Below are 25,492 nucleotides of genomic sequence, written 5' to 3'. Positions count from 1 at the left end.
CAGTATTTTCCACTTCGTTCTTCATTTTTTCTAAGACTCTCGTCTGATTTTGAATTTCTTGTTCCATATGCAGTAGCTCATCTCTTCTCATTCTCAAGTCTTCATTTTCTTTTTTAATTTTCTCTCGCTCTTTCGATAATTCCTCCTTGGCTTCCTCTATAGTTGTCTTCTCTGCTTCTCTCTCTTCCAACTTGAACTTTTCAAGATCTTCTAAATCATTCAACCTTACATGCAGTTCATTCACCACATGCTGTAATGCAGACAATCTTTTGTCCGCTTCTATCTTTTCTCTTTCTAGAAGTCGGCAGTTGCTATCTAGTTCTGTGTTTTTTCTGATCAAATCAGCATTCATCTGTTCCAACTCTTCCTTCTGTCTCTTGGTTTCACTGAGGATTGTTTCATTCTTTATTGTTTCTTCCGTCATTCGCTGCATTTCAGCTTGTATCTGTTTCAGCTCATCCTCGACCTTTATTATAATTTCCCTCATATTCTCAATCTCCCTTTGCTTGTTATTGAGGTCTGCATTGACCTTCTCTATTTCCTCTTCCTTTTTCTTCAATGAGTCCTGAGCATCATCATACTGCTCATACTGCACCTCTGCATCGGTTTGCTGTGTTTTTGTTTTTCCAATTATAAGCTGTTCCTCTTTCTGTAAGTCTGCTTTCATTTGCTCCAGTTTAATCCTTTCTTCCTCAAACCCTTCTTTTATTTTCTGTATTTCTCCCCATTCCATGTCAGTTTGATTCCTCATTCTGTCCATTTCCTCTTCCTTCATCTCTACCTCATCCAGCTCTTTTTGTGTCAAACTTTTAACATATTCCAGTTCCTCTTGTCTTTTTTTGATATCCAGATCCATCAATTTGATCTCATCCATGAGTTTACTTTTCTCCTTTATAATGTTTTTAAGCTCGTCCTGTTTTTGGGAAAGTTGGGTTGTCATTTCTTCTTTAATTTTCTCTTCTTTTATGACTACTTCCAAAATGCTCTTTGTGTCCTCTGCTCTTCTTAACATGGGTTTCTGCTCTTCTTTTTCAGTCTTGATGGTTTGTTGGATGAGCTCTAATTGATGTTTTTGTGTTTCCAGATCAGCCCTTGTTTTATTCAATTCATCCTTTTCTGAATCCAGTATTGTCAGACGCATCTCTAATTCCTTTTCTTTATTGTGGATTTCATTGTGCATTTTTTCAAATTCATATTGTTCTTTCTTCAATGCCTCCTTCTGGTTCTGTATTTCATCTCTTTCGACAGTCCGTAACTCAAACTGTGTCTCTTTGGTGTCTTCCATGTCTCTCTTTCTTTGTATTTCTGTTTTAATCAAATTTAGCTCCTCTCTTCTCATTTCTGTCTCATCTGAGATGGTTCTCATTTCTCCTAGCTTTGCTTGAAGTTGGACTTCTAGATCCTTTAATCTCTCCTGTTTGCTATTAGTCTCTGCATTAAATGTTTCAATTTCTTTCTTCATCTTTTCTATGGTTGTTTCTAACTCAAATCTCTCATTTTCTATATTTTGTCTGCAGATCTCCAATTCATCACGTTGATTCACTAGAGCTGCTGTTTGTTCTTCCAGATATTTCTTTCCTTGTCTCATTTTCTCAACTTCTTTCTGCTCTCTCTGACGATCAGTTCTTGTTTTTCCGAGTTCCATTCTCTCGATCTTTAGAATCTCAGTTTCATCTGTCTCAAATGCCAACTGAAATTTCATGTCACTTTCCATTGCCGAAGGAGACAACGCAGTGTCCTCTCTGCTTGCCTCTATTTCAGCCTCTTCCTCAATTTTTATCTCAATATTTTCTTTTTTTATATTCTTAGTCAGGCTTTTCTCCATTTTCTGATCAGTCGATCTCTCTACTGTTTCTTTTGTTGTGTGTTCCTTATATTTTTCTGTTTGTTTTTCAGCAATCATTTCTTGAGGGAGTGAAATGTCTCCTGTCTCTTCTAAATCAGACAGTAAAGTTTGCGTTGCACAACTAACTAACATGTCTTCCTGCCTCCCTGTCTGTAGTTTGCTCCCCATCTTTTCTAGAGCCTCTCTCTGACTTTCTAGGATATTTTTGTTTTTTTCTAGCTCCTCCCATTCTCTTTGAATCTCAGATAGGTGTTTGCTGATATCACATCTTTCCCTTTTCAACTGTTCTCTTTGAGAGACAATTTCTTCCTCCTGTTGATCAGTCGATCCAGGTTTGTCAAGCTCCTCAAGATCAAGCTCCTCTCGCTCCAAATTGGATTCAATTGTAATTTGTTCCTCCATTTGTTGTGTCTGTGTTACAAATTCAATCTTCATCTTATCCAGACTACTTCTCTCTTCTTTCATGGCTCTTAAACTCTCCTCCAGTTTTTGCTTCTGCTGGTTGATGTCTGTCTTTTCAGTCTGTAACTCATCTTTGACTTTCTGCATTTCCTTCTGAAGAATCTTCAGTTCATTTCTCTTCTTCTTCATGTCCTCTTTTTCTTTCTCTAATTCATCTCTTTGTCTTGAGATTTCTTCAATCTTCTGCTCAAGAATTTCCGTCTCTTTATCAATTGCTATTTTACTCGTCTCTTCATATTCTTTGAGTTTTATCATTTGAAGCTCAAGGTCTTCAGCTCTTCTATTTAGTTCTGTCTGTTCTCTTTCTATTTTTTTATTAATTTTCTCTTCTTCTTTTTGTAGACTGGCTTTCATTTCATTTAGCGTTTCCCTCTCTTTCCTTATTTCCTGCTCCAAGTATTTTATTTGCTCACTGTCTTTTTGCAGTTCGGTCTTTATCTGAGCCACCTCATCCTTTTCATCTGCAGTCTTTTGTCCTTCAAGCTCTATATCCTCTTGCTGGATTATTATATGAGTTCTCTGCAGTTCCACCTCATCCATTAACCTCTGTATTGTTTCTTTGCTCCTTTCAATTTCACTCTTTTCTCGATCAATCTCTTTTATGTTCTGGTCAAGTTGTAATCTTTCTAGTTTCATGGCCTCTCTGATATTTTCTCCCAGTTGCTGTTGTTGTGTCAGCATTTCAGTCCTCATCTTCTCCAGCTTATTTCTTTCTTCTTCAATTAAATCTTTGTCATCATGCATTTTCTTCTGTTTATTATGTAATTCATTGTTTAACTCTTCAAGCAGAGATTTCTCCATCATAGTCATGTTTTTCATATTTTCATTTTCAGCTTTCTGTTTAATGTTTTCTATTTGCTGTTGGTCTAGTTCACCTTTCATTCTCCAAATTGTCTCTTTCTCCTTTTCAGTGTCGTCTTTTTCCATTAAGATTTCTTTACTCTTTTCTTCCAGAGTTTGTCTCTCTGCCTCTATTTCAGCCCATTCCTTCTCCAGGTCTGCTCTCTTCTTCTTTGTTTCCTGTGTGATTTGATCAAGTTCATCTTTCTCACTTTGAAGTTGTGCTTTCATTTCAGCATTTGTATTTCTGTCTGTTTCTATCTCTTCCAGAACTTTCTTTATATTGACATTCATCTGCTCCATCTCATCTTTCAGTTTCTGTTGTTCACAGTCAAACTCCTCTTTCAGTTTTTTCAGAATGTCTTTGATCTTGACGTTTTCTAGTTTTTCTCTTTCCAGTTCATTCTTTAACAAATCAAGTTCCTCCCTCTCAAACTTTGCTTTTATTCTTATTTCAATAATTTGTTCTTTTAGAATTTCAGATTCAATCTTCATCTTATCCAGACTACTTCTCTCTTCTTTCATGGCTCTTAAACTCTCCTCCAGTTTTTGCTTCTGCTGGTTGATGTCTGTCTTTTCAGTCTGTAACTCCTCTTTGACTTCCTGCATTTCCTGCTGAAGAATCTCCAATTCATTTCTATTTTTCTTCATGTCCTCTTTTTCTTTCTCTAATTCATATCTTTGTCTTGAGATTTCTTCACTCTTCTGCTCAAGAACTTCCCTCTCTTTATCAGTTGCTATTTTATACATCTCTTCATATTCTTTGAGTTTTATCATTTGAAGATCCAGGTCTTCAGCTCTTCTATGTAGTTCTGCCTGTTCTCTTTCTATGTCTCTTCTCTCTTTCTTCATTTTCTTCTCCATCATATCTCTCAGATTCTCATCCAGACTTTCCTGTTTTTGGTTGATCTCAGCAGCTCTCATCTCAAGTGTGGCTGTTTCAGTCAAGACTTTGTTTCTACTTTCTAGTAGTTCCTCTTTTTCTTTATTAATTTGCTCTTGCGATGAGTTTAACTTTTGTCTTTCTAGCTGTATGTCATGTTGCTCCTGATCAATTTTGGTCTTCATTTGCAGGACCTCAGTTTTGAGCTGCTCTAGACTTTTTCGTTTTTCTTCTGTTTTCATCTGTTTCATTATCACGTCGTCTTTCTGTTTTCTGACTTGATCCTCAAATTCATCAATCCTCTTCTTTAACTCTGTCCATTTATAATTTGTTTCTTTCCTCTCTTGTTCCAGAAGATCTCTGCTAGTCTTCAGCTCCTGTTTTTGTTCAGTTATATCTCTGCTCATCTTTTCTAAATCCTCTTTTCTTATCTTTGTTTCTTCAATGATACTATATATTTTCTCTTCTTCTTTTTGTAGATGGACTTTCATTTCCTTCAGTGTTTCCCTCTCTGCCTTTATTTCCTCCTCCATGTATTTGATTTCTTCACTCTCTTTTTGCAGTTCAATCTTTATTTGAGCTACCTCATCCTTTTCATCTGTTATCTTTTGATTCTCAAGTTCAATTTCATCTTGCTGGATTATTATATGTGTTTTCTGCTGTTCCATCTCGTCCATTGACCTCTGTACTGTTTCTTTGCTCCTTTCAATTTCTTTCTTTTCTTTATCAATCTCTTTTATGTTCTGGTCAAGTTCTAATCTTAGTTTTATGGCCTCTCTGAGCTTTTCTCTCAGTTGCTCTTGTTGTGTCAGTATTTCAGACCTCATCTTCTCCAGATCATGTCTTCCCTGTTGAATCACATTCTGATCATCATCTATTTTCTTCTGTTTATTATCTAATGCATTGTTTAACTCCGTAAGCAGAGATTTCTCTTTGTCTGTGTCTTCTTTAACCTTTAAAATTGTATTGCTTTTTTCTTCCAGAGTTTGTCTCTCTGCAGCTATTTCAGCCCATTCCTTCTCCAGGTCTGCTCTCTTCTTCCTTGATTCCTGTGTGATTTGATCAAGCTCATCTTGCTCACTTTGAAGTTGTGCTTTCATTTCAGCATTTGTATTTCTGTCTGTCTCTATCTCTTCCAGAACTTTCTTTATATTGACTTTCATCTGCTCCATCTCATCTTTCATTTTCTGTTGTTCACATTCAAACTCCTCTTTTAATTTATTCAGGATGTCCTTATTCTTCTCATTTTCTTGTTTTTCTCTTTCCATTTCATTTTTTAACTGATCAAGTTCCTCTCCCTGCATCTTTGCTTTTATTCTGACATCCTCCTTCATTTGTTCTCTTTGTGTTACAAATTCAGTCTTCATCTTATCCAGATTACTTCTCTCTTCTTTCATGACTCTCAAACTCTCCTCCAGTTTTTGCTTCTGTTGGTTGATGTCTGTCTTTTCAGACTGTAACTCATCTTCAACTTCCCGCATTTCCTGCCGAAGAATCTCCAGTTCATTTCTCTTCTTCTTCATGTCCTCTCTTTCCTTCTCTAATTCATCTCTTTGTCTTGAGATTTCTTCACTCTTCTGCTCAAGAACTTTCCTCTCTCTTTTCATTGCTGTTTTACTCGTCTCTTCATTTTCTTTGAGTTTTATCATTTGAAACTCAAGATCTTCAGCTCTCTTCTGTAGTTCAGCCCTTTCCTTTTCAATGTCTTTTTTATGTTTCTTCATTTTCTCCTCCATCATGTCTCTCAGATTCTCATCCAGACTTTGCTGTTGTTGTGTGATCTCAGCAGCTCTCATATCAAGTGTGGCTGTTTCAGTCAAGACTTTGTTTCTACTTTCTTGTAGTTCCTCTTTTTCTTTATTAATTTGCTCTCGCAATGCGTTTAACTCTTGTCTTTCTAGCTTTATGTCATGTTGTTCTTGTTCAGCTTTGGTCTTTAGTTTCAGGATCTCTGTATTGAGCTGCTCTAGACATTTTCTTTGTTTTTGTATTGTTGTCTGATTCATTGCTTCCTCTTCTTTCTGTTTTCTGACTTGGTCCTCAAATTCATCAATTCTCTTCTTTAACTCAGTCCATTTATCGTTTATTTCTTCCCTCTCTTGTTCCAGAAGATCTCTGTTAGTCTTCAGGTCCTGTTTTTGTTCCATTATATCTGTACTCTTTTTTTCTAAATCCTCTTGTCTTCTCCTTGTTTCCCCAATGGCACTTTCAATTTCCTCTTTGTCTTTTTGCAGACATTCTTTTCTTTCCTTCAGTGTTTCTCTCTCTGCCTTTATTTTCTCCTCCATATATTTAATATCTTTTTGCAGTTCAGTTTTTCTTTGACCCAGAAGATCTTTTTCATCAATAAACTTTCGTCTCTCAAGTTCAGTTTTTTCTTGAAGGAGTTTTATATAATTTCTCTGCTGTAGCAGCTCATCATTCAACCGCATAACTGTTTCTTTGCCTCTTTCAATTTCAACTTTTTCTCGATCAATCTCTTTGATTTTCTGGTCAAGTTCTGATCTCTCTTGTCTTATTGCCTCTCTGATTACTTTTTCCATTTGTTCTTTTTGTTTAATTATTTCAAATCTCATTTTCTCCAGATCATTCCTCATCTGTTGAGTTTCTTTCCAATTATCATCCATTTTCTGCTGCGTTTTATCTAGTTCAGTCCTATCTCTCTCCAATTCACTCTTTACCCGATTAAGTTCTTCTCTCTCCATGTCTGCTCCTACTCTAATCTCTTTCTCAATTTGTTGTCTGTGTGCTTCAGATTCAATCTTCATCTTTTTCAGATAAATTCTCTCCTCATTCATCACTTTCATACTCTCATCCAGTCTTTGTTTCTGTTGATTAATTTCTATCTTTTCAGTCTCTATCTTACGTTTGATTTCTTCAATTTCATCTCTTTGTTTTTGCATTTCCTTCATAAGAATGTCCAACTCCTTCCACTTTTTCATCATGTGCTCTTTTTCTTTTTCTAATTCATCTCTCTGTCTCAAGATATCATCACGCTCTTGTTCAAGAAGCTTTTCCTTCACCTCCTTGGCTGTTTTATCGATGTCTTCCTGTTCTTTGAGTTTCATGAGTTGCACCTCTAGGTCTTCTCTTCTTCTTTGTAACTCAGATTTTTCTCTTTCAACATCCTTTCTCGTTTCCTCCAGAAGCTGTTTTTCGGCATCAATATTTTGATTTTTTTCTATCTCAATGACAGTCTTTTCCAGCTCACTCCTCTTCTTGTGTACCTCCTCCATAGTAGCATCACACTGTTCGTTTATTAGTTTTAAGTGGGACTCCATCTTCTCAAGTGTCTCTCGCTCCATCCTGATCTCCTCAAAGGCATCTTTTATTCTGTCAGCATCGTTTTGTACCTCAGCCTTTACCTGGTCAACCAGGTTTCTCTCTTCTTGGAGTTTGTCCATATCAGTTTTGATCTCTTGTTGTTTTTCTTCTATCTCAGCTTTAATGAGTTCCAGATCTCTTGTTAATGTATTTATCATGTTCTGCGTACCCTGTACATGTTGTTTTTCTTCCTCGAGTTTACTCCTCATCTCATTTAACTCACTTCTTTCTTCTTGTATCTCTTTTAAACTTTGATCTATTATTTGTTGCAAATTGGCTTTCTCAATGATCGTTGTTTGCATTGTGGTCTTCATTTCATCACGTTCCCTCATTATTTCAGCTTCTAGCAGGGCTTGCATTTGTTTAATCTCTTCCTTGGATGCATGCAGCTCTTGTGCTAAATGATCAAGTTCCTGTTTCTTTTCCAACATTTTTGTCATGTTCAACTCCAACGTCTGTTTTTGTTCTTCTATTTCAGCCCTCTTTTTTTCCAGATGTTCTCTCTCTTTAGCATTTTCTTCCCTGGTTTTATCATTCTCCTGCCACTGGCTAAGTATGTCAATCTGCTGTTTCTCAATGTTGGATTTCTCAAAAATTATGTTTTTCTTTATATTCTCATTTTCATCTTGCTCATATTTTAGCTCTGATCTTAACATTTCTATTTGCTGCTTGGTTGTGATCAAGTTATTCTTTTCTTTCTCTATTGCTTCTTTTTCTGCAAAAAGTTCATCCTTCATCTGCTCAAAAGCCAGCCTTTCCCTTTGTACCTCTCTCTTCATTACTGAAACAAGTTCTCTTTGGTCTAACCTTTGCATTTCCAGGTCTTTCTTTTCCATCTCAATTTCATTTTTAATACTTTCCACCTCTCTCTTTTCCTTTTCAAACTTCATTTTTGTTATTTTGTTTTCTTTTATTTGCTCTTCCACCTCCTTCATCATAGTATCAAGGTCCCTCTTTTTCATCTCATTCCCTTCAGACAAGCGGTATACTTTTTCTTTCCTTTCCTCAACATCCACTGCAACATCTCTCTCCATTCTTTGTTCTGGATCATGTATTGTTTTCCAAAACATTTCTCCAGTCTTTTCAATGTCCTGAAGAAGCTTCTGTAACTCTTTCTCCTCCAAATCTTTACCTATTGCTTCCATTTGAGATGGTATTGAGATTGGTCTTTGGATCTCAGCTTTCAAACGTTCTACCTCCTTTCGCTCTACACTTAACATGACCCTCTCCATGTCATGTTTCTCACTTGCACTTTCTAGTTCAACCCTCAGTTTCCCCATCTCGTCTCTTTGTTTTGCTGCCTGTCTCATTCTGTGGTCAAGATCTTTTTTCTTACTGTCAGTTTCATCCCTGAGAAACTGAAGTTCTCCCATCTCACGTTTAGTCTTCTGCATCTTCTCTTCTAATTCCTCTTTTTGTTTTAGTATTTCAGCTTTTGTAGCAATAATTTCATCCATCTCTAATTGCTTTTTAGCCTCAATCTCTTCTTTTTCAGATAGAATATTTGATTTTATCTGTTCATATTTAACCATTTCCATTTTAATCTCTCTCAATTTTTCTTCACTTTCTTCTCTTTCTTGTGCTAATACAGCTTTTAGAGCATTGATTTTGTCCATCTCCCTTTTCAACTCATCCATCTGTTGACTCTGTTCCGCTGCTTGCATCTGTTGCTTCCTTTGCTCATCTTGAATTTCTTGCCCCGCTTTATCTCTCAGGTTTCTCATCTCTTCTTTCTGTTTCTCTATTTCTGCCAGAAGAAGTTGTAGTTCATCAAATTTCACTGTTATTTCTTTCTTTTCCTTTTCAATGTCCTTTTCCTGTTTAAGCAAAATCTTTTTAACATCCTCGATATTATCTTTTTCATTTTGTTCATGGTCCTCCATCTGTTGTGTTATCTGTCGTGAAGCATCATGTCTGACTTTGACTATCTCCGCTCTTGCCTCCCTTAGATCTAGTCTAGATTTTTCCAGCTCCATGGCATAGCTTTCCAACTCTTCCTTTTGTTGTTGTATCTTGGTTTTTGCTTTATCAATATCTGTTCTTAGTTTGCTCTCGTCTGACTTCCTTTGAAGTACATCTTTCTCCCTCTCACTAAGTATTTCCTCCATTGACTTTTCCATGTCCTCAGCTTTCATTTGAAGCTCAGCCTTCATTTGCTCTAGTTTATCTCTTTCATCTTGCATAGTGTTTTGTTGGAATTTTATCACTTCTAGTTCTTTGTCCAGATTTGATTCCTTTTGCTCAACATAATCTATTTCTTCTTTCAGCTGGTTTCTGGTTTTCTCAGTCATTTCCTTCTCATCCACAAGCTCTTTCTTAAGCTCCTCCACATTTTCCAAGTTTAGCGTTGCCCTCAAACGAATCTCCATCTGCTGTCTCTGCTCCAACAGCTCAGCCCTCTCACTATCAAAATCTAGCTGTTGTCTTAAGATCTCCAAATTCATTTGATCAAGAGATTCTCTCTCTTTTAGTTGCTCTGTCCGTATGGTGTCGTTCTTCTCAGGTTGGATAACGCATTGTCTGTTCAGATCTTCTTTTGCTTTTTCCAGATCCAACCTTTCCTTCATAATCAACTCTTTTTCTGCAGCAGAGACTTGTCTTTGTCTTTCTGTCTCAGCTTGAATTTTATCAAGGATGTCGCTTTTCATTTTGGTCTCTTCAGCCAGACGTTGTCTCTCTTTTTCCAACTCTCTCTGAATTTCTAGCTTTAACATTTTCATATCTTCTTTCTCTTTTTGCACCTTATCTTTCTCATTCTCAAAAGCTTCTTTCTGCATTCTGAAGTTTTCTAAATCTCTAATTAACTTTTCTCTTTTTTGTTCCATGTGCTCCATATTGATTCTTTCCAGCGTTATATTGTTTTTAATGTCGTCCATTTCCTTTTGTTGATCTTCAAGTTCCATTCTCACTTGATGTAGTGTATTTTCCTTGTATCTTATAATTTCCCTCTCGTTTTCAATATAAGCTATTTGTTGCATGTTGTTTGTATTCATCTGCTGAAGAATTTCTTTCTCACTCAGTATCTCAGCTCTTCTTCTATCTAGATCTCCCATGGCTTTGCATATTTCTTCCTTGGTTTTCTCCAGCTGAGATTTTTCTTTTTGAAGCAGGTCTTCGTCAGCCTGAATTGCTTTCCTTTGCTTTTCAATCTCATCATATATTCCATCTGGGATCTGATTACTTATCTGTTCAGTAGGACTAATTTCATCTCTTTGTTTTTGTGGTCGGACTGTCATCTCTGTAAACTGCAATCTTTCATTCTTTGTTTCCTCAGTTAGTTTGTCAAGATCTTCAGTTTGTCTTTGAAGGACAGTTCTTATTGTCTGTAGCTGTTCCTTCTCATTTTCAATTATTTGTTTCTCAATTTTTATTTTCTCAAATTCATTTTCTATATGTGCCTTCTGTGTGTCCATAATTTCCAGATCTCTGGCCACCAGCTCTCTGTTTTTTTCAATTAGATGTTGTTCCTCAAATAACTTGATTTTCAGTTGTTTGTTATTCTCCTTCTCTGTCTCTAGAATGGCCATATCACTATCCATACTTCTCTTTTGTTCCATCAGTTCAACCCTTTCTTTTTTAGTGTTTGTCATTTCTGTCTTTGTGAAGTCCATAAACTCATCGACCTCTCTCTGTAAATGATCAATGTCGGTCTGTCTTTGGTCAAGCTTATCCATTTCCATCATGATATTCTTCTTCAGTTCATCCATGTCCTGTTGTTGTTTAAGAACATCTTTCTGCAGTTGTGCGAGTTCACTTTCTCTGCGAGACAGATTTTGGTTTTCGTTTGTAATGTTCTCCATTTGTTGTGAGATGTTCCCCCTCATTTCCTCAAGAGTGTCCTTTTGCTTTTGTATCTCTGCCATTGTCATCTCATTCTTTCGACTTTCTTCTGCAAGACATTCAAGTGCTTTAGCAATTTCAGTTTTGGTGTTTTCAAGAACAGCCTTCTCCATTTCACACTCTTCTGCTTGTCTGTGTTGATTGTATTTCTGCATATTTATCTCCTCACTGAGATGCTCAATGCTCCTCCTCTCTTCTTGAAATTGAGCTTTCATTTCTTCTAGAATCCGTTTTTCAATCTGAAGGTTCTGCCTTTGCTGATTAATGTGATCGGCTTCTCTTTGTATTGTAGCTCTCATCTGTTCCAACCTGGGCCTCTCTTCTACAACAAGAAGCATCTCAGTTTTCATCTGTTCCATCACTTCCTGCTCATTCTCAAAAGCGTCTTTCTCAAGTTTGAGGCTCTCTAAATATTGGTCTGCATGAGCTCTTTTTTGTTGTAGATCTTCTACTTTTCTTGTCAACATTTGCCTGTCATTTTCCAGTGATTTCTTTTCAGTCATTACATCTTTCATATGGAGATCAAGATTTTCACTCTTCTTTTTCAGTTCATCCATCATATTCTGTTTTTCCCTGACCACTGACACTCTTTCAAGTTCAACACTCTTTCTTTCATTAATTGTGAATTGTACAATATCATCTCTCTCTTTTTGAAGTTGTGCGGCCACTTCTTCCAAGTTTTGTCTTTCATTTAGCATTTCTCCTTTATGCTTTTTGATATCATCAGCCTGTCTTTGCAGATCTAACTCCATCTGTGTTAATTTGTTTTTCTGGTCTTCAAACATTTGTTTCTGAAGTGATATCATCTCTATCTCTTGAGCTAGATTCATTCTGCTTTGGTCTACATAATATCTTTCTTCCTGGAGCAAGGTTTTGTTACTTTCAAATAATTCTCTTTCTCTTATTAAGTCTTTCTTTAGAACCTCCAAGTTGTCAGTCTCAGTCTTGAGAGAATCTCTGAGATTTTTCTCCATTTTCAGCTTCTCTTCTTCCACCTCTTCTTTATCATCATCCAGTTGGCTTCTCTCATTTTTCATTGATTCCATAATGTCTTTCACTTCTGTCTGTTGTTTATCTAGCTCAAGCTGTCTAAGTTGAACCTGACTTCTTTCCTTTATTAGACTGGCTCTGTCATTATTTATTTCTCTTTGCTGATTCAGAATTTCAGCTTGTAGTTGCCCAAGTTCATTTTGTTTTTGTTTTAATTGTTCCTCTTGATTTTTAATGTCATGTATTTTTCTTGTGATGTTCACATTTATCTCCTCCAGAGTGTCTCTTTCTTTCTGCATCTCTGACAGTGTGATCACATTCTTTTCTCTTTGCTCTGAAACTTGCTTTTCAAGATCATCTTTGGCTATTGCAATTTCTTTTTTAGTTTCCTCCAAATCATTTTTTTCTTTCTCAAGCATGACGCTATCACATTGAATGGCTTTTATTTTCTCTTCAATGTCAGTATTAATTTCATCCAGAACCATTTGTTTTCTCTTTGTTTCTTCCACAAGATTATTTATGTAACCTCTCTCTATTTGGAGTTGACCTTTGATTTTCTCTATCTTCTCCCTTTCATTTTGGGTTTCTTGCTTTAAAATCTCAATCTCATGTCCTTCTTTTTTCATGTTAGTTTTTATCTGTTCCAACAGTTTCTTCTCATTCTCAAAAGCTTCACTCTCAAGTTTGAAACTCTTCAAATCTTTGTCAATGTTGGCTCTATTTTCTTGTAGTTTTTCTTTTCTGAGTTCTATATTTTCTTTCTCACATTCAATGTCTTCCCTTTGTTTGTAGATGTTCACTCTCATTTGCTCGAGAGTGTTTTTCTCTCTTTGTAGATCATCCAATGCAGTCTTGTGTGCAGCTTGCATTTCATTCAGAATCTCATTCTTTCTCATTGTCTCTTCAGTGAGCATGACAATATCATCTCTTTCTTTCTTTAGGTGTGCAGTCATTTCCTCCAGCTTCTGTCTTTCATGTTGTGTCTCTTGTTTTTGCTTCTCAATCTCATCAGCATCTCTTTGCAGCTCAATCTTCATCTGTTCTAACTTGTTCTTCTCATCTTCAAATGTTTGTTTCTGAAGTGTTAGCATCTTTGTGTCTTCAGCTAAACTCTGTCTGCTCCGTTCGACATCATCTCTGTCTTTCTTTAACAATTCTCTTCCTCTTAGTAGGTCTTGCTTTAGAAGCTCCAGGTTCTCAGACTCTGTCTTGAGTTCATCTCTGAGATTTTTCTCTATTTTCTGTTTCTGTAATTTCAGCTCTTCTTTATCTTTATCCAATTGGCTTCTCTCAGTCCTCATCAATTCTATAATGTCATTCACTTCTTTCTGTTGTTTATCTAGCTCAAGCTGTCTTAGATCAACCTGACTTCTTTCCTTTATTATGCTGTCTCTGTCATCATCTATTTCTCTTTGCTGATTCAGAATTACAGCTTGTAGTTTCTCAAGTTCATTTAGTTTTTGTTTTATTTGTTCCTCTTGATTTTTCATTTGTCTCGTGATGTTCACACTCATCTCCTCTAGAGTGTCTCTTTCTTTCTGAATCTCTGACAGTGTGATCTTATCCTTTTCTGTTTGCTCTGCAACTTTCTTTTCAAGATCATCTTTGGCTCTTGCAATTTCGTTTTTAGTTTCCTCTAAACCTTCTAGTTCTTTGTCAAGCTTGTCTTTATCACATTCAATGATTTTCATTTTCTCTTCAATATTAGTGTTCATTTCATCTAAGACCATTTGTTTTCTTTTTGTTTCCTCCTCAAGATTATTGATTTCATCTTTTTCTTTTATGAGCTGAGCTTTCATTTCCTCTATTTTCTGTCTTTCATTTTGAGTTTCTTGTTTTAACTTCTCAATCTCTCTTTCCATCTCAGTTTTCTCATGTTCCATCACTTTCTTCTCGTTCTCAATAGATTCCCTCTCAAGTTTGAGACTCTCCAAATCTATGTCAATATTGGCTCTTTTTTCTTCTAGATCCTTAACATCGTTCTTCAGCAGTTTTTGGTGAGTAGTGATGTTTTGTTTGAGGTTTTCCATTTCACTTCGATCATCATAAATCTCTTTTCTCAGTTTCTCCAGTTCATCTTTTCTGAGACATATAATTTCTTTCTCATTTTCAATGTCTTCCCTTTGTTTGTAGATGTTCACTCTCATTTGCTCGAGAGTGTTTTTCTCTCTTTGTAGATCATCCAATGCAGTCTTGTGTGCAGCTTGCATTTCATTCAGAATCTCATTCTTTCTCATTGTCTCTTCAGTGAGCATGACAATATCATCTCTTTCTTTCTTTAGGTGTGCAGTCATTTCCTCCAGCTTCTGTCTTTCATGTTGTGTCTCTTGTTTCTGCTTCTCAGTCTCATCAGCATCTCTTTGCAGCTCAATCTTCATCTGTTCTAACTTGTTCTTCTCATCTTCAAATATTTGTTTCTGAAGTGTTAGCATCTTTGTGTCTTCAGCTAAACTCTGTCTGCTCTGTTCAAGATCATCTCTGTCTTTCTTTAACAATTCTCTTCCTCTTAGTACGTCTTGCTTTAGAAGCTCCAGGTTCTCAGACTCGGTCTTGAGTTCATCTCTGAGATTTTTCTCCATTATCTGTTTCTTTACTTTCAGCTCTTCTTTATCTTTATCCAATTGGCTTCTCTCAGTCCTCATCAATTCTATAATGTCCTTCACTTCTGTCTGTTGTTTATCTAGCTCAAGCTGTCTTAGATCAACCTGACTTCTTTCCTTTATTATGCTGTCTCTGTCATCATCTATTTCTCTTTGTTGATTCAGAATTACAGCTTGTAGTTTCTCAAGTTCATGTAGTTTTTTTTTTATTTGTTCCTCTTGATTTTTCATTTGTCTCGTGATGTTCACACTCATCTCCTCTAGAGTGTCTCTTTCTTTCTGAATCTCTGACAGTGTGATCTTATCCTTTTCTGTTTGCTCTGCAACTTTCTTTTCAAGATCATCTTTGGCTCTTGCAATTTCGTTTTTAGTTTCCTCTAAACCTTCTAGTTCTTTGTCAAGCTTGTCTTTATCACATTCAATGATTTTCATTTTCTCTTCAATATAAGTGTTCATTTCATCTAAGACCATTTGTTTTCTTTTTGTTTCCTCCACAAGATTATTGATTTCATCTTTTTCTTTTATGAGCTGAGCTGTCATTTCCTCTATTTTCTGTCTTTCATTTTGAGTTTCTTGTTTTAACTTCTCAATCTCTCTTTCCATCTCAGTTTTCTCATGTTCCATCACTTTCTTCTCATTCTCAATAGATTCCCTCTCAAGTTTGAGACTCTCCAAATCTATGTCAATATTGGCTCTTTTTTCTTCTAGATCCTTAACATCGTTCTTCAGCAGTTTTTGGTGAGTAGTGATGTTTTGTTTGATGTTTTCCATTTCACTTTGTTCATCATAAATCTCTTTTCTCAGTTTCTCCAGTTCATCTTTTCTGAGATATATAATTTCTTTCTCACATTCAATGTCTTCCCTTTGTTTGTAGATGTTCACTCTCATTTGCTCGAGAGTGTTTTTCTCTCTTTGTAGATCATCCAATGCAGTCTTGTGTGCAGCTTGCATTTCATTCAGAATCTCATTCTTTCTCATTGTCTCTTCAGTGAGCATGACAATATCATCTCTTTCTTTCTTTAGGTGTGCAGTCATTTCCTCCAGCTTCTGTCTTTCATGTTGTGTCTCTTGTTTTTGCTTCTCAATCTCATCAGCATCTCTTTGCAGCTCAATCTTCATCTGTTCTAACTTGTTCTTCTCATCTTCAAATGTTTGTTTCTGAAGTGTTAGCATCTTTGTGTCTTCAGCTAAACTCTGTCTGCTCCGTTCGACATCATCTCTGTCTTTCTTTAACAATTCTCTTCCTCTTAGTAGGTCTTGCTTTAGAAGCTCCAGGTTCTCAGACTCGGTCTTGAGTTCATCTCTGAGATTTTTCTCTATTTTCTGTTTCTGTAATTTCAGCTCTTCTTTATCTTTATCCAATTGGCTTCTCTCAGTCCTCATCAATTCTATAATGTCATTCACTTCTTTCTGTTGTTTATCTAGCTCAAGCTGTCTTAGATCAACCTGACTTCTTTCCTTTATTATGCTGTCTCTGTCATCATCTATTTCTCTTTGCTGATTCAGAATTACAGCTTGTAGTTTCTCAAGTTCATTTAGTTTTTGTTGTATTTGTTCCTCTTGATTTTTCATTTGTCTCGTGATGTTCACACTCATCTCCTCTAGAGTGTCTCTTTCTTTCTGAATCTCTGACAGTGTGATCTTATCCTTTTCTGTTTGCTCTGCAAGTTTCTTTTCAAGATCATCTTTGGCTCTTGCAATTTCTTTTTTAGTTTCCTCTAAATCTTTTAGTTCTTTGTCAAGCTTGTGTTTATCACATTCAATGATTTTCATTTTCTCTTCAATATTAGTGTTAATTGTATCTAAGACCATTTGTTTTCTGTTTGTTTCCTCAACAAGTTTATTGATTTCATCTTTTTCTTTTATGAGCTGAGCTGTCATTTCCTCTATTTTCTGTCTTTCATTTTGAGTTTCTTGTTTTAACTTCTCAATCTCTCTTTCCATCTCAGTTTTCTCATGTTCCATCACTTTCTTCTCGTTCTCAATAGATTCCCTCTCAAGTTTGAGACTCTCCAAATCGATGTCAATATTGGCTCTTTTTTCTTCTAGATCTCTCATATTGTTCTTCAGCAGTTTTTGGTGAGTAGTGATGTTTTGTTTGAGGTTTTCCATTTCACTTCGATCATCATAAATCTCTTTTCTCAGTTTCTCCAGTTCATCTTTTCTGAGATATATAATTTCTTTCTCATTTTCAATGTCTTCCCTTTGTTTGTAGATGTTCACTCTCATTTGCTCGAGAGTGTTTTTCTCTCTTTGTAGATCATCCAATGCAGTCTCGTGTGCAGCTTGCATTTCATTCAGAATCTCATTCTTTCTCATTGTCTCTTCAGTGAGCATGACAATATCATCTCTTTCTTTCTTTAGGTGTGCAGTCATTTCCTCCAGCTTCTGTCTTTCATGTTGTGTCTCTTGTTTTTGCTTCTCAATCTCATCAGCATCTCTTTGCAGCTCAATCTTCAGCTGTTCTAACTTGTTCTTCTCATCTTCAAATATTTGTTTCTGAAGTGTTAGCATCTTTGTGTCTTCAGCTAAACTCTGTCTGCTCTGTTCAACATCATCTCTGTCTTTCTTTAACAATTCTCTTCCTCTTAGTACGTCTTGCTTTAGAAGCTCCAGGTTCTCAGTCTCAGTCTTGAGTTCATCTCTGAGATTTTTCTCCATTATCTGTTTATTTACTTTCAGCTCTTCTTTATCTTTATCCAATTGGCTTCTCTCAGTCCTCATCAATTCTATAATGTCATTCACTTCTTTCTGTTGTTTATCTAGCTCAAGCTGTCTTACATCAACCTGACTTCTTTCCTTTATTATGCTGTCTCTGTCATCATCTATTTCTCTTTGCTGATTCAGAATTACAGCTTGTAGTTTCTCAAGTTCATTTAGTTTTTGTTTTATTTGTTCCTCTTGATTTTTCATTTGTCTCGTGATGTTCACACTCATCTCCTCTAGAGTGTCTCTTTCTTTCTGAATCTCTGACAGTGTGATCTTATCCTTTTCTGTTTGCTCTGCAAGTTTCTTTTCAAGATCATCTTTGGCTCTTGCAATTTCGTTTTTAGTTTCCTCTAAACCTTCTAGTTTTTTGTCAAGCTTGTGTTTATCACATTCAATGATTTTCATTTTCTCTTCAATATAAGTGTTCATTTCATCTAAGACCATTTGTTTTCTGTTTGTTTCCTCAACAAGATTATTGATTTCATCTTTTTCTTTTATGAGCTGAGCTGTCATTTCCTCTATTTTCTGTCTTTCATTTTGAGTTTCTTGTTTTAACTTCTCAATCTCTCTTTCCATCTCAGTTTTCTCATGTTCCATCACTTTCTTCTCGTTCTCAATAGATTCCCTCTCAAGTTTGAGACTCTCCAAATCTATGTCAATATTGGCTCTTTTTTCTTCTAGATCCTTAACATCGTTCTTCAGCAGTTTTTGGTGAGTAGTGATGTTTTGTTTGATGTTTTCCATTTCACTTTGTTCATCATAAATCTCTTTTCTCAGTTTCTCCAGTTCATCTTTTCTGAGACATATAATTTCTTTCTCACATTCAATGTCTTCCCTTTGTTTGTAGATGTTCACTCTCATTTGCTCGAGAGTGTTTTTCTCTCTTTGTAGATCATCCAATGCAGTCTTGTGTGCAGCTTGCATTTCATTCAGAATCTCATTCTTTCTCATTGTCTCTTCAGTGAGCATGACAATATCATCTCTTTCTTTCTTTAGGTGTGCAGTCATTTCCTCCAGCTTCTGTCTTTCATGTTGTGTCTCTTGTTTCTGCTTCTCAATCTCATCAGCATCTCTTTGCAGCTCAATCTTCATCTGTTCTAACTTGTTCTTCTCATCTTCAAATATTTGTTTCTGAAGTGTTAGCATCTTTGTGTCTTCAGCTAAACTCTGTCTGCTCTGTTCAACATCATCTCTGTCTTTCTTTAACAATTCTCTTCCTCTTAGTACGTCTTGCTTTAGAAGCTCCAGGTTCTCAGTCTCAGTCTTGAGTTCATCTCTGAGATTTTTCTCCATTATCTGTTTATTTACTTTCAGCTCTTCTTTATCTTTATCCAATTGACTTCTCTCAGTCCTCATCAATTCTATAATGTCATTCACTTCTTTCTGTTGTTTATCTAGCTCAAGCTGTCTTACATCAACCTGACTTCTTTCCTTTATTATGCTGTCTCTGTCATCATCTATTTTTCTTTGCTGATTCAGAATTACAGCTTGTAGTTTCTCAAGTTCATTTAGTTTTAGTTTTATTTGTTCCTCTTGATTTTTCATTTGTCTCGTGATGTTCACACTCATCTCCTCTAGAGTGTCTCTTTCTTTCTGAATCTCTGACAGTGTGATCTTATCCTTTTCTGTTTGCTCTGCAACTTTCTTTTCAAGATCATCTTTGGCTCTTGCAATTTCGTTTTTAGTTTCTTCTAAACCTTCTAGTTCTTTGTCAAGCTTGTCTTTATCACATTCAATGATTTTCATTTTCTCTTCAATATTAGTGTTCATTTCATCTAAGACCATTTGTTTTCTGTTTGTTTCCTCCTCAAGTTTATTGATTTCATCTTTTTCTTTTATGAGCTGAGCTGTCATTTCCTCTATTTTCTGTCTTTCATTTTGAGTTTCTTGTTTTAACTTCTCAATCTCTCTTTGCATCTCAGTTTTCTCATGTTCCATCACTTTCTTCTCGTTCTCAATAGATTCCCTCTCAAGTTTGAGACTCTCCAAATCGATGTCAATATTGGCTCTTTTTTCTTCTACATCTCTCATATTGTTCTTCAGCAGTTTTTGGTGAGTAGTGATGTTTTGTTTGAGGTTTTCCATTTCACTTTGTTCATCATAAATCTCTTTTCTCAGTTTCTCCAGTTCATCTTTTCTGAGATATATAATTTCTTTCTCATTTTCAATGTCTTCCCTTTGTTTGTAGATGTTCACTCTCATTTGCTCGAGAGTGTTTTTCTCTCTTTGTAGATCATCCAGTGCAGTCTTGTGTGCAGCTTGCATTTCATTCAGAATCTCATTCTTTCTCTTTGCCTCTTCAGTGAGTATGACAATATCATCTCTTTCTTTCTTTAGTTGTGCAGTCATTTCCTCCACCTTCTGTCTTTCATGTTGTGTCTCTAGTTTCTGCTTCTCAATCTCATCAGCATCTCTTTGCAGCTCAATCTTCATCTGTTCTAACTTGTTCTTCTCATCTTCAAATATTTGTTTCTGAAGTGTTAGCATCTTTGTGTCTTCAGCTAAACTCTGTCTGCTCTGTTCGACATCATCTCTGTCTTTCTTTAGCAATTCTCTTCCTCTTAGTACGTCTTGCTTTAGAAGCTCCAGGTTCTCAGACTCGGTCTTGAGATCATCTCTCAGATTTTTCTCCATTATCTGTTTATTTACTTTCAGCTCTTCTTTATCTTTATCCAATTGACTTCTCTCAGTCCTCAACGATTCTATAATGTCATTCACTTCTGTCTGTTGTTTATCTAGCTCAAGCTGTCTTAGATCAACCTGACTTCTTTCCTTTATTATGCTGTCTCTGTCATCATCTATTTCTCTTTGCTGATTCAGAATTACAGCTTGTAGTTTCTCAAGTTCATTTAGTTTTTGTTTTATTTGTTCCTCTTGATTTTTCATTTGTCTCGTGATGTTCACACTCATCTCCTCTAGAGTGTCTCTTTCTTTCTGAATCTCTGACAGTGTGATCTTATCCTTTTCTGTTTGCTCTTCAAGTTTCTTTTCAAGATCATCTTTGGCTCTTGCAATTTCTTTTTTAGTTTCCTCTAAATCTTTTAGTTCTTTGTCAAGCTTGTGTTTATCAGATTCCATGATTTTAATTTTCCCTTCAATACTACTGTTAATTGTATCTAAGACCATTTGTTTTCTGTTTGTTTCCTCAACAAGATTATTGATTTCATCTTTTTCGTTTATGAGCTGAGCTGTCATTTCCTCTATTTTCTGTCTTTCATTTTGAGTTTCTTGTTTTAACTTCTCAATCTCTCTTTCCATCTCAGTTTTCTCATGTTCCATTACTTTCTTCTCGTTCTCAATAGATTCCCTCTCAAGTTTGAGACTCTCCAAATCGATGTCAATATTGGCTCTTTTTTCTTCTAGATCTCTCATATTGTTCTTCAGCAGTTTTTGGTGAGTAGTGATGTTTTGTTTGAGGTTTTCCATTTCACTTCGATCATCATAAATCTCTTTTCTCAGTTTCTCCAGTTCATCTTTTCTGAGATATATAATTTCTTTCTCATTTTCAATGTCTTCCCTTTGTTTGTAGATGTTCACTCTCATTTGCTCGAGAGTGTTTTTCTCTCTTTGTAGATCATCCAATGCAGTCTCGTGTGCAGCTTGCATTTCATTCAGAATCTCATTCTTTCTCATTGTCTCTTCAGTGAGCATGACAATATCATCTCTTTCTTTCTTTAGGCGTGCAGTCATTTCCTCCAGCTTCTGTCTTTCATGTTGTGTCTCTTGTTTCTGCTTCTCAATCTCATCAGCATCTCTTTGCAGCTCAATCTTCATCTGTTCTAACTTGTTCTTCTCATCTTCAAATATTTGTTTCTGAAGTGTTAGCATCTTTATGTCTTCAGCTAAACTCTGTCTGCTCTGTTCGACATCATCTCTGTCTTTCTTTAGCAATTCTCTTCCTCTTAGTACGTCTTGCTTTAGAAGCTCCAGGTTCTCAGACTCGGTCTTGAGATCATCTCTCAGATTTTTCTCCATTATCTGTTTCTGTACTTTCAGCTCTTCTTTATCTTTATCCAATTGACTTCTCTCAGTCCTCAACGATTCTATAATGTCATTCACTTCTGTCTGTTGTTTATCTAGCTCAAGCTGTCTTACATCAACCTGACTTCTTTCCTTTATTATGCTGTCTCTGTCATCATCTATTTCTCTTTGCTGATTCAGAATCACTGCTTGTTGTTTCTTAAGTTCATTTAGTTTTTGTTTTATTTGTTCCTCTTGATTTTTCATTTGTCTTGTGATGTTCACACTCATCTCCTCTAGAGTGTCTCTTTCTTTCTGAATCTCTGACAGTGTTATCTTATCCTTTTCTGTTTGCTCTTCAAGTTTCTTTTCAAGATCATCTTTGGCTCTTGCAATTTCTTTTTTAGTTTCCTCTAAATCTTTTAGTTCTTTGTCAAGCTTGTGTTTATCAGATTCCATGATTTTAATTTTCCCTTCAATACTACTGTTAATTGTATCTAAGACCATTTGTTTTCTGTTTGTTTCCTCAACAAGATTATTGATATCATATTTTTCTTTTATGAGCTGAGCTGTCATTTCCTCTATTTTCTGTCTTTCATTTTGAGTTTCTTGTTTTATCTTCTCAATCTCTCTTTGCATCTGCATTTGCATGTCATTCACCATTCGTCTTTCCTCTATGGTTGTAGTTTTCTCTTTCTCAAGTCTGTCCCTGTCTCTCTTGATTTCATTCTGAATTTCTTCAAATTTTTGTTGTTCTTCATACATTTGTAAGGTGCACTTATTCAGTTCATTTTCTTTAACTCGTAATTCATTTTTCTCTATGTGAATATAATTTTTCTGTTGTGAGATGTTTATCTTCATTTCCTCAAGAGACTTTCGTTCAGTTTCTAGATCTTCTTTTGCTCTATCCATCTCTGTTTTGGTTTTCTCCAGTTCAGATTTCTGTTTTTCTAGTATGTGTTTTTCAGTCTCAATAGCTTGATTTTGTTTTTCGAGTGATGAGTACATCCTATCCATGGCCTCTTTTCTTTCAACTTCTTTTTTTTTTGTTTGGTCTGCCATGTCTTTTATTTTCTGTTTTTCATCCAGCAACTCTTTCTTTAATTTTTCAATTTCTTCAACCTCTTTCTGAAGCTCAGCTCTCATCTGCTGCATATCTCTCTCAAAAGGTTGCAGTTTTGCTTTCTTCTGCTCAATTTCTTCTCTTTCCATTTCCAGTGATTTAATTTGGCTCTTAAATAGTTCATTTTGTTCAGTTATCCTTTTCCTTTGGAGCTCCAGATCTTCATAGTTCCTTTTAAACTCTTCTCTCAAAATGTTCTCCATTTCTTGTCTCTCCACATCTGAATATTTCTGGGATTCATCTATTGTAGCTTGCAATCTCTCAACTTGTCTCTTTTCTATCCTCAAACGGTTCTTCACGTCATCTGTTTCTTTTTGTTGGTTTTCATTCTCTGCTTCTTTTTGTTGTAGTTCATTTCCCCTCAGTCTCAAAGCTTCTTTATCATCTTCAAGACTTTGTCTTTGTTTTGAGATGGTTTCTTTAATCTCCTCAAGTTTTTCTCTTTCGTTATGAATCTCTGCAAGTATAGTATTGTTTGCTTCTTTTTGCCTAGCCAGTTGTTCTTGAAGATCTTTAAGCCTAGACATCTCTGCCTTTGTTTTTTCCAGTTCAGACTGTTCCTGTTCTAGCATATCTTTTTCAGACTTAATTGCCAACCTCTCCTTTTGAATCTCTGCTTGTATCTCATCCATTGCTTCAGACCTTCTTTCAATCTCCTCAACAAGTCTATCAGTGTTACGTCTGTCATTTTGAAGTTGGTTTTCCATCTGTTTCACTTTCTGTATATCACTCTGAACAATTTGCCTTATATTTTCAATCTTACCTGCTTCTTTTTGCAGGTCGGCCTTCATCTCCTTCAGCATCTCGGCTGCTTTTTTCTGCGGTTCTATATCAGCTTGCATTCTGTCTAGTTCTTCTCTTTTTCTCCTAGTCTCTTCTACAAGACTGACAATGACGTCTCTTTCTTTCTGAAGTTCTGCCGCAGTCTTCTCGAGTTTCTTTCTTTCAGCTGTTGTATCTTGTCTAAGCTTTTCAGTATCTTCAGCTGCTCTGTGCAGGACAGCTTTAATGTTCTCCAACTTTCCTCTCTCATCCTTGATACTTTGTCTCTGTAATTTTATCTCATCAGTCTCCCTCATCAAATCGATTTTCTTTTGTTCCAGATCTTCTATATCGCTCCTTAAAGTTATTCTGCAGTTCTCAATAAGTTGCTTACCATCTAATAACTCTTTTTTTATAAGTTTCACAGTTTCAAGTTCTTTGTTTATTGAATCTCTCATATTGCTCTCTATTTGATCTTTGTGTTTCATTAAAGCAGCTCTCTCTCTGTCAAGATTGTCCCTTTCATTTTGTGTGATTTCCATGATGTCATCTTCTTTTTTATGCTTCTCTGCTATTTCTGCTCTGCTTTTCTCAAGCTCACTGTTTTGTAAGGAGATAATGTTTTTCAAGTCTTCAATCTCATTTTGTTGTTTCTTTATTTCGGTCGGCATTCGGTGCAGGGTTGTTTCTCTTTGCTCAGTGCCTCTTTTTTCGTTCTCAATGGAATCCATTTGTTTTGAAATGTTTTCCTGGATCTTCTCTAGAGTGTCTTGTTCTGTTTTTACCTTCTTTAATGTAAACTCATTCTTTTCTCTCAGGTTTTCGACATACTCCTTTTCATTTTCTATATGTGCTTGTATTTTTTCGATGTCACACCTTTGCTTTTCTAACACGTCTTTTTCTGTTTGTATTTCCTTTCTTTGCTTATCTATTTCAAGCTGCAGTTTCCCTAAGATCTCAGCCCTTCCATTTGTCTCTTCTGTAAGATCTACAAGATTCTCCTTCTCTTGTTTAAGCTGCTCTGCCATTTGTTTCACCATCTGCTTTTCTTCCTGTGTCTCTTGTTTTAATCTCTGATTATCATCGGATTGTCTTTGTAGCTCAAATTTCATGTTGTCCAATCTATTCTTTTCTTCCTCAACCAGTTGCCTTTGAGAGTCTATGTCCTCTAGATCTCTTGCCAAACCGGCTTTTAGATCAGCCTCCATGGTTTGCTTCTGTTTTTCTAAATTCAGTTTAATATGATTAAGGACATCTCTTTCTTTTTCTAATTGTATTGTTATGATCTCATCTTTTTCTCTATTTCTTAAAACTTGAGTTTGTAGGTCATCCCATCCTTTCTGTATATTTATCTTTGTCTTCTCCAGCTCATCTTGTTCTCTGCCGAGGGCATCTTTTATGCGATCCAGCTCTTTTTTTTGTAGCTCAAGTTGCATCTGTGTGCCTGCTGCGGTTTTAGTTGCGTTTTTTAATGTAGCTTCTCTGTGCAAAAGTTCATCCTCTCTCAGTCTTAATTCTGCCACTTGTCTTTCTATTGAACTTTTTTGTGAACGTATGTCTTCTCTGATATCTCCTAGAGCTTGTCGCTCTTTATACAGCTGCTCCATGGCCAAAATGACATCATGTTCTTGAGTTTCAACAGTCGTTTTTTTTTGTGGTTCATGTACACCCTCTGGCACATCAGTTTGTACTTGAACATCAACTTGTCTAGTCTCTTTCATTCTTGTCCATTCATATTTCTCTCTCTTTGTATTTACTTTAATACAATCCAGTTCTTGTTTTCTTAGATTCAAATCTTGCTTCTCTTTCCATATTGTATCGAAGTTTCTTTTGTTCTCTTCATTTTCTGATTGCAGTTTCTTCTCCCAGTTTTCTAGATTGGCTCGTTTCTTTTCCATCTCTTTTTCTTCCTCTCGTAGTTTGGACATCTGCTCTTCAATCTCATCCTTCAATGCCTGTATATTTTCTTTGGTCTTCTCTAGTATGTGTTTCTCATTTAAAATTATTTCTTTATATTTTTCTAGTTCTGTTCTTTCTCTCTGTATATCAGTCAAGTTGGGTTCACAGTCATCTGATGTGAATGCTTTCATAGCCCCCAGTTCTTCTTTTGTTGTGGCCTCTTGGCTTTCAACTGTGGTGATGGCTGGTTGAAT

At 35.9% G+C, this 25,492-nt stretch overlaps 1 protein-coding gene across 2 annotated transcripts in view; it reads right to left on the bottom strand.

The window, feature by feature from the left end:
* The window catches only part of si:ch211-250g4.3 (nuclear anchorage protein 1), a 37,312-nt gene that overhangs the window by 5,836 nt on the left and 5,984 nt on the right, over nucleotides 1–25,492 (bottom strand). For both annotated transcript variants that reach the window (XM_056740940.1, XM_056740941.1), the window contains one exon: nucleotides 1–25,492. This exon is cut by the window's left edge and continues 5,836 nt beyond it. In XM_056740940.1, the coding sequence (XP_056596918.1) occupies nucleotides 1–25,492 (25,492 nt within the window).

Source organism: Triplophysa dalaica, chromosome 25 (assembly GCF_015846415.1).
Source record: "Triplophysa dalaica isolate WHDGS20190420 chromosome 25, ASM1584641v1, whole genome shotgun sequence".
In the NCBI taxonomy this organism is placed as follows: Eukaryota; Metazoa; Chordata; class Actinopteri; order Cypriniformes; family Nemacheilidae; genus Triplophysa; species Triplophysa dalaica.
This window is presented reverse-complemented; position numbering and strand designations above follow the sequence as displayed.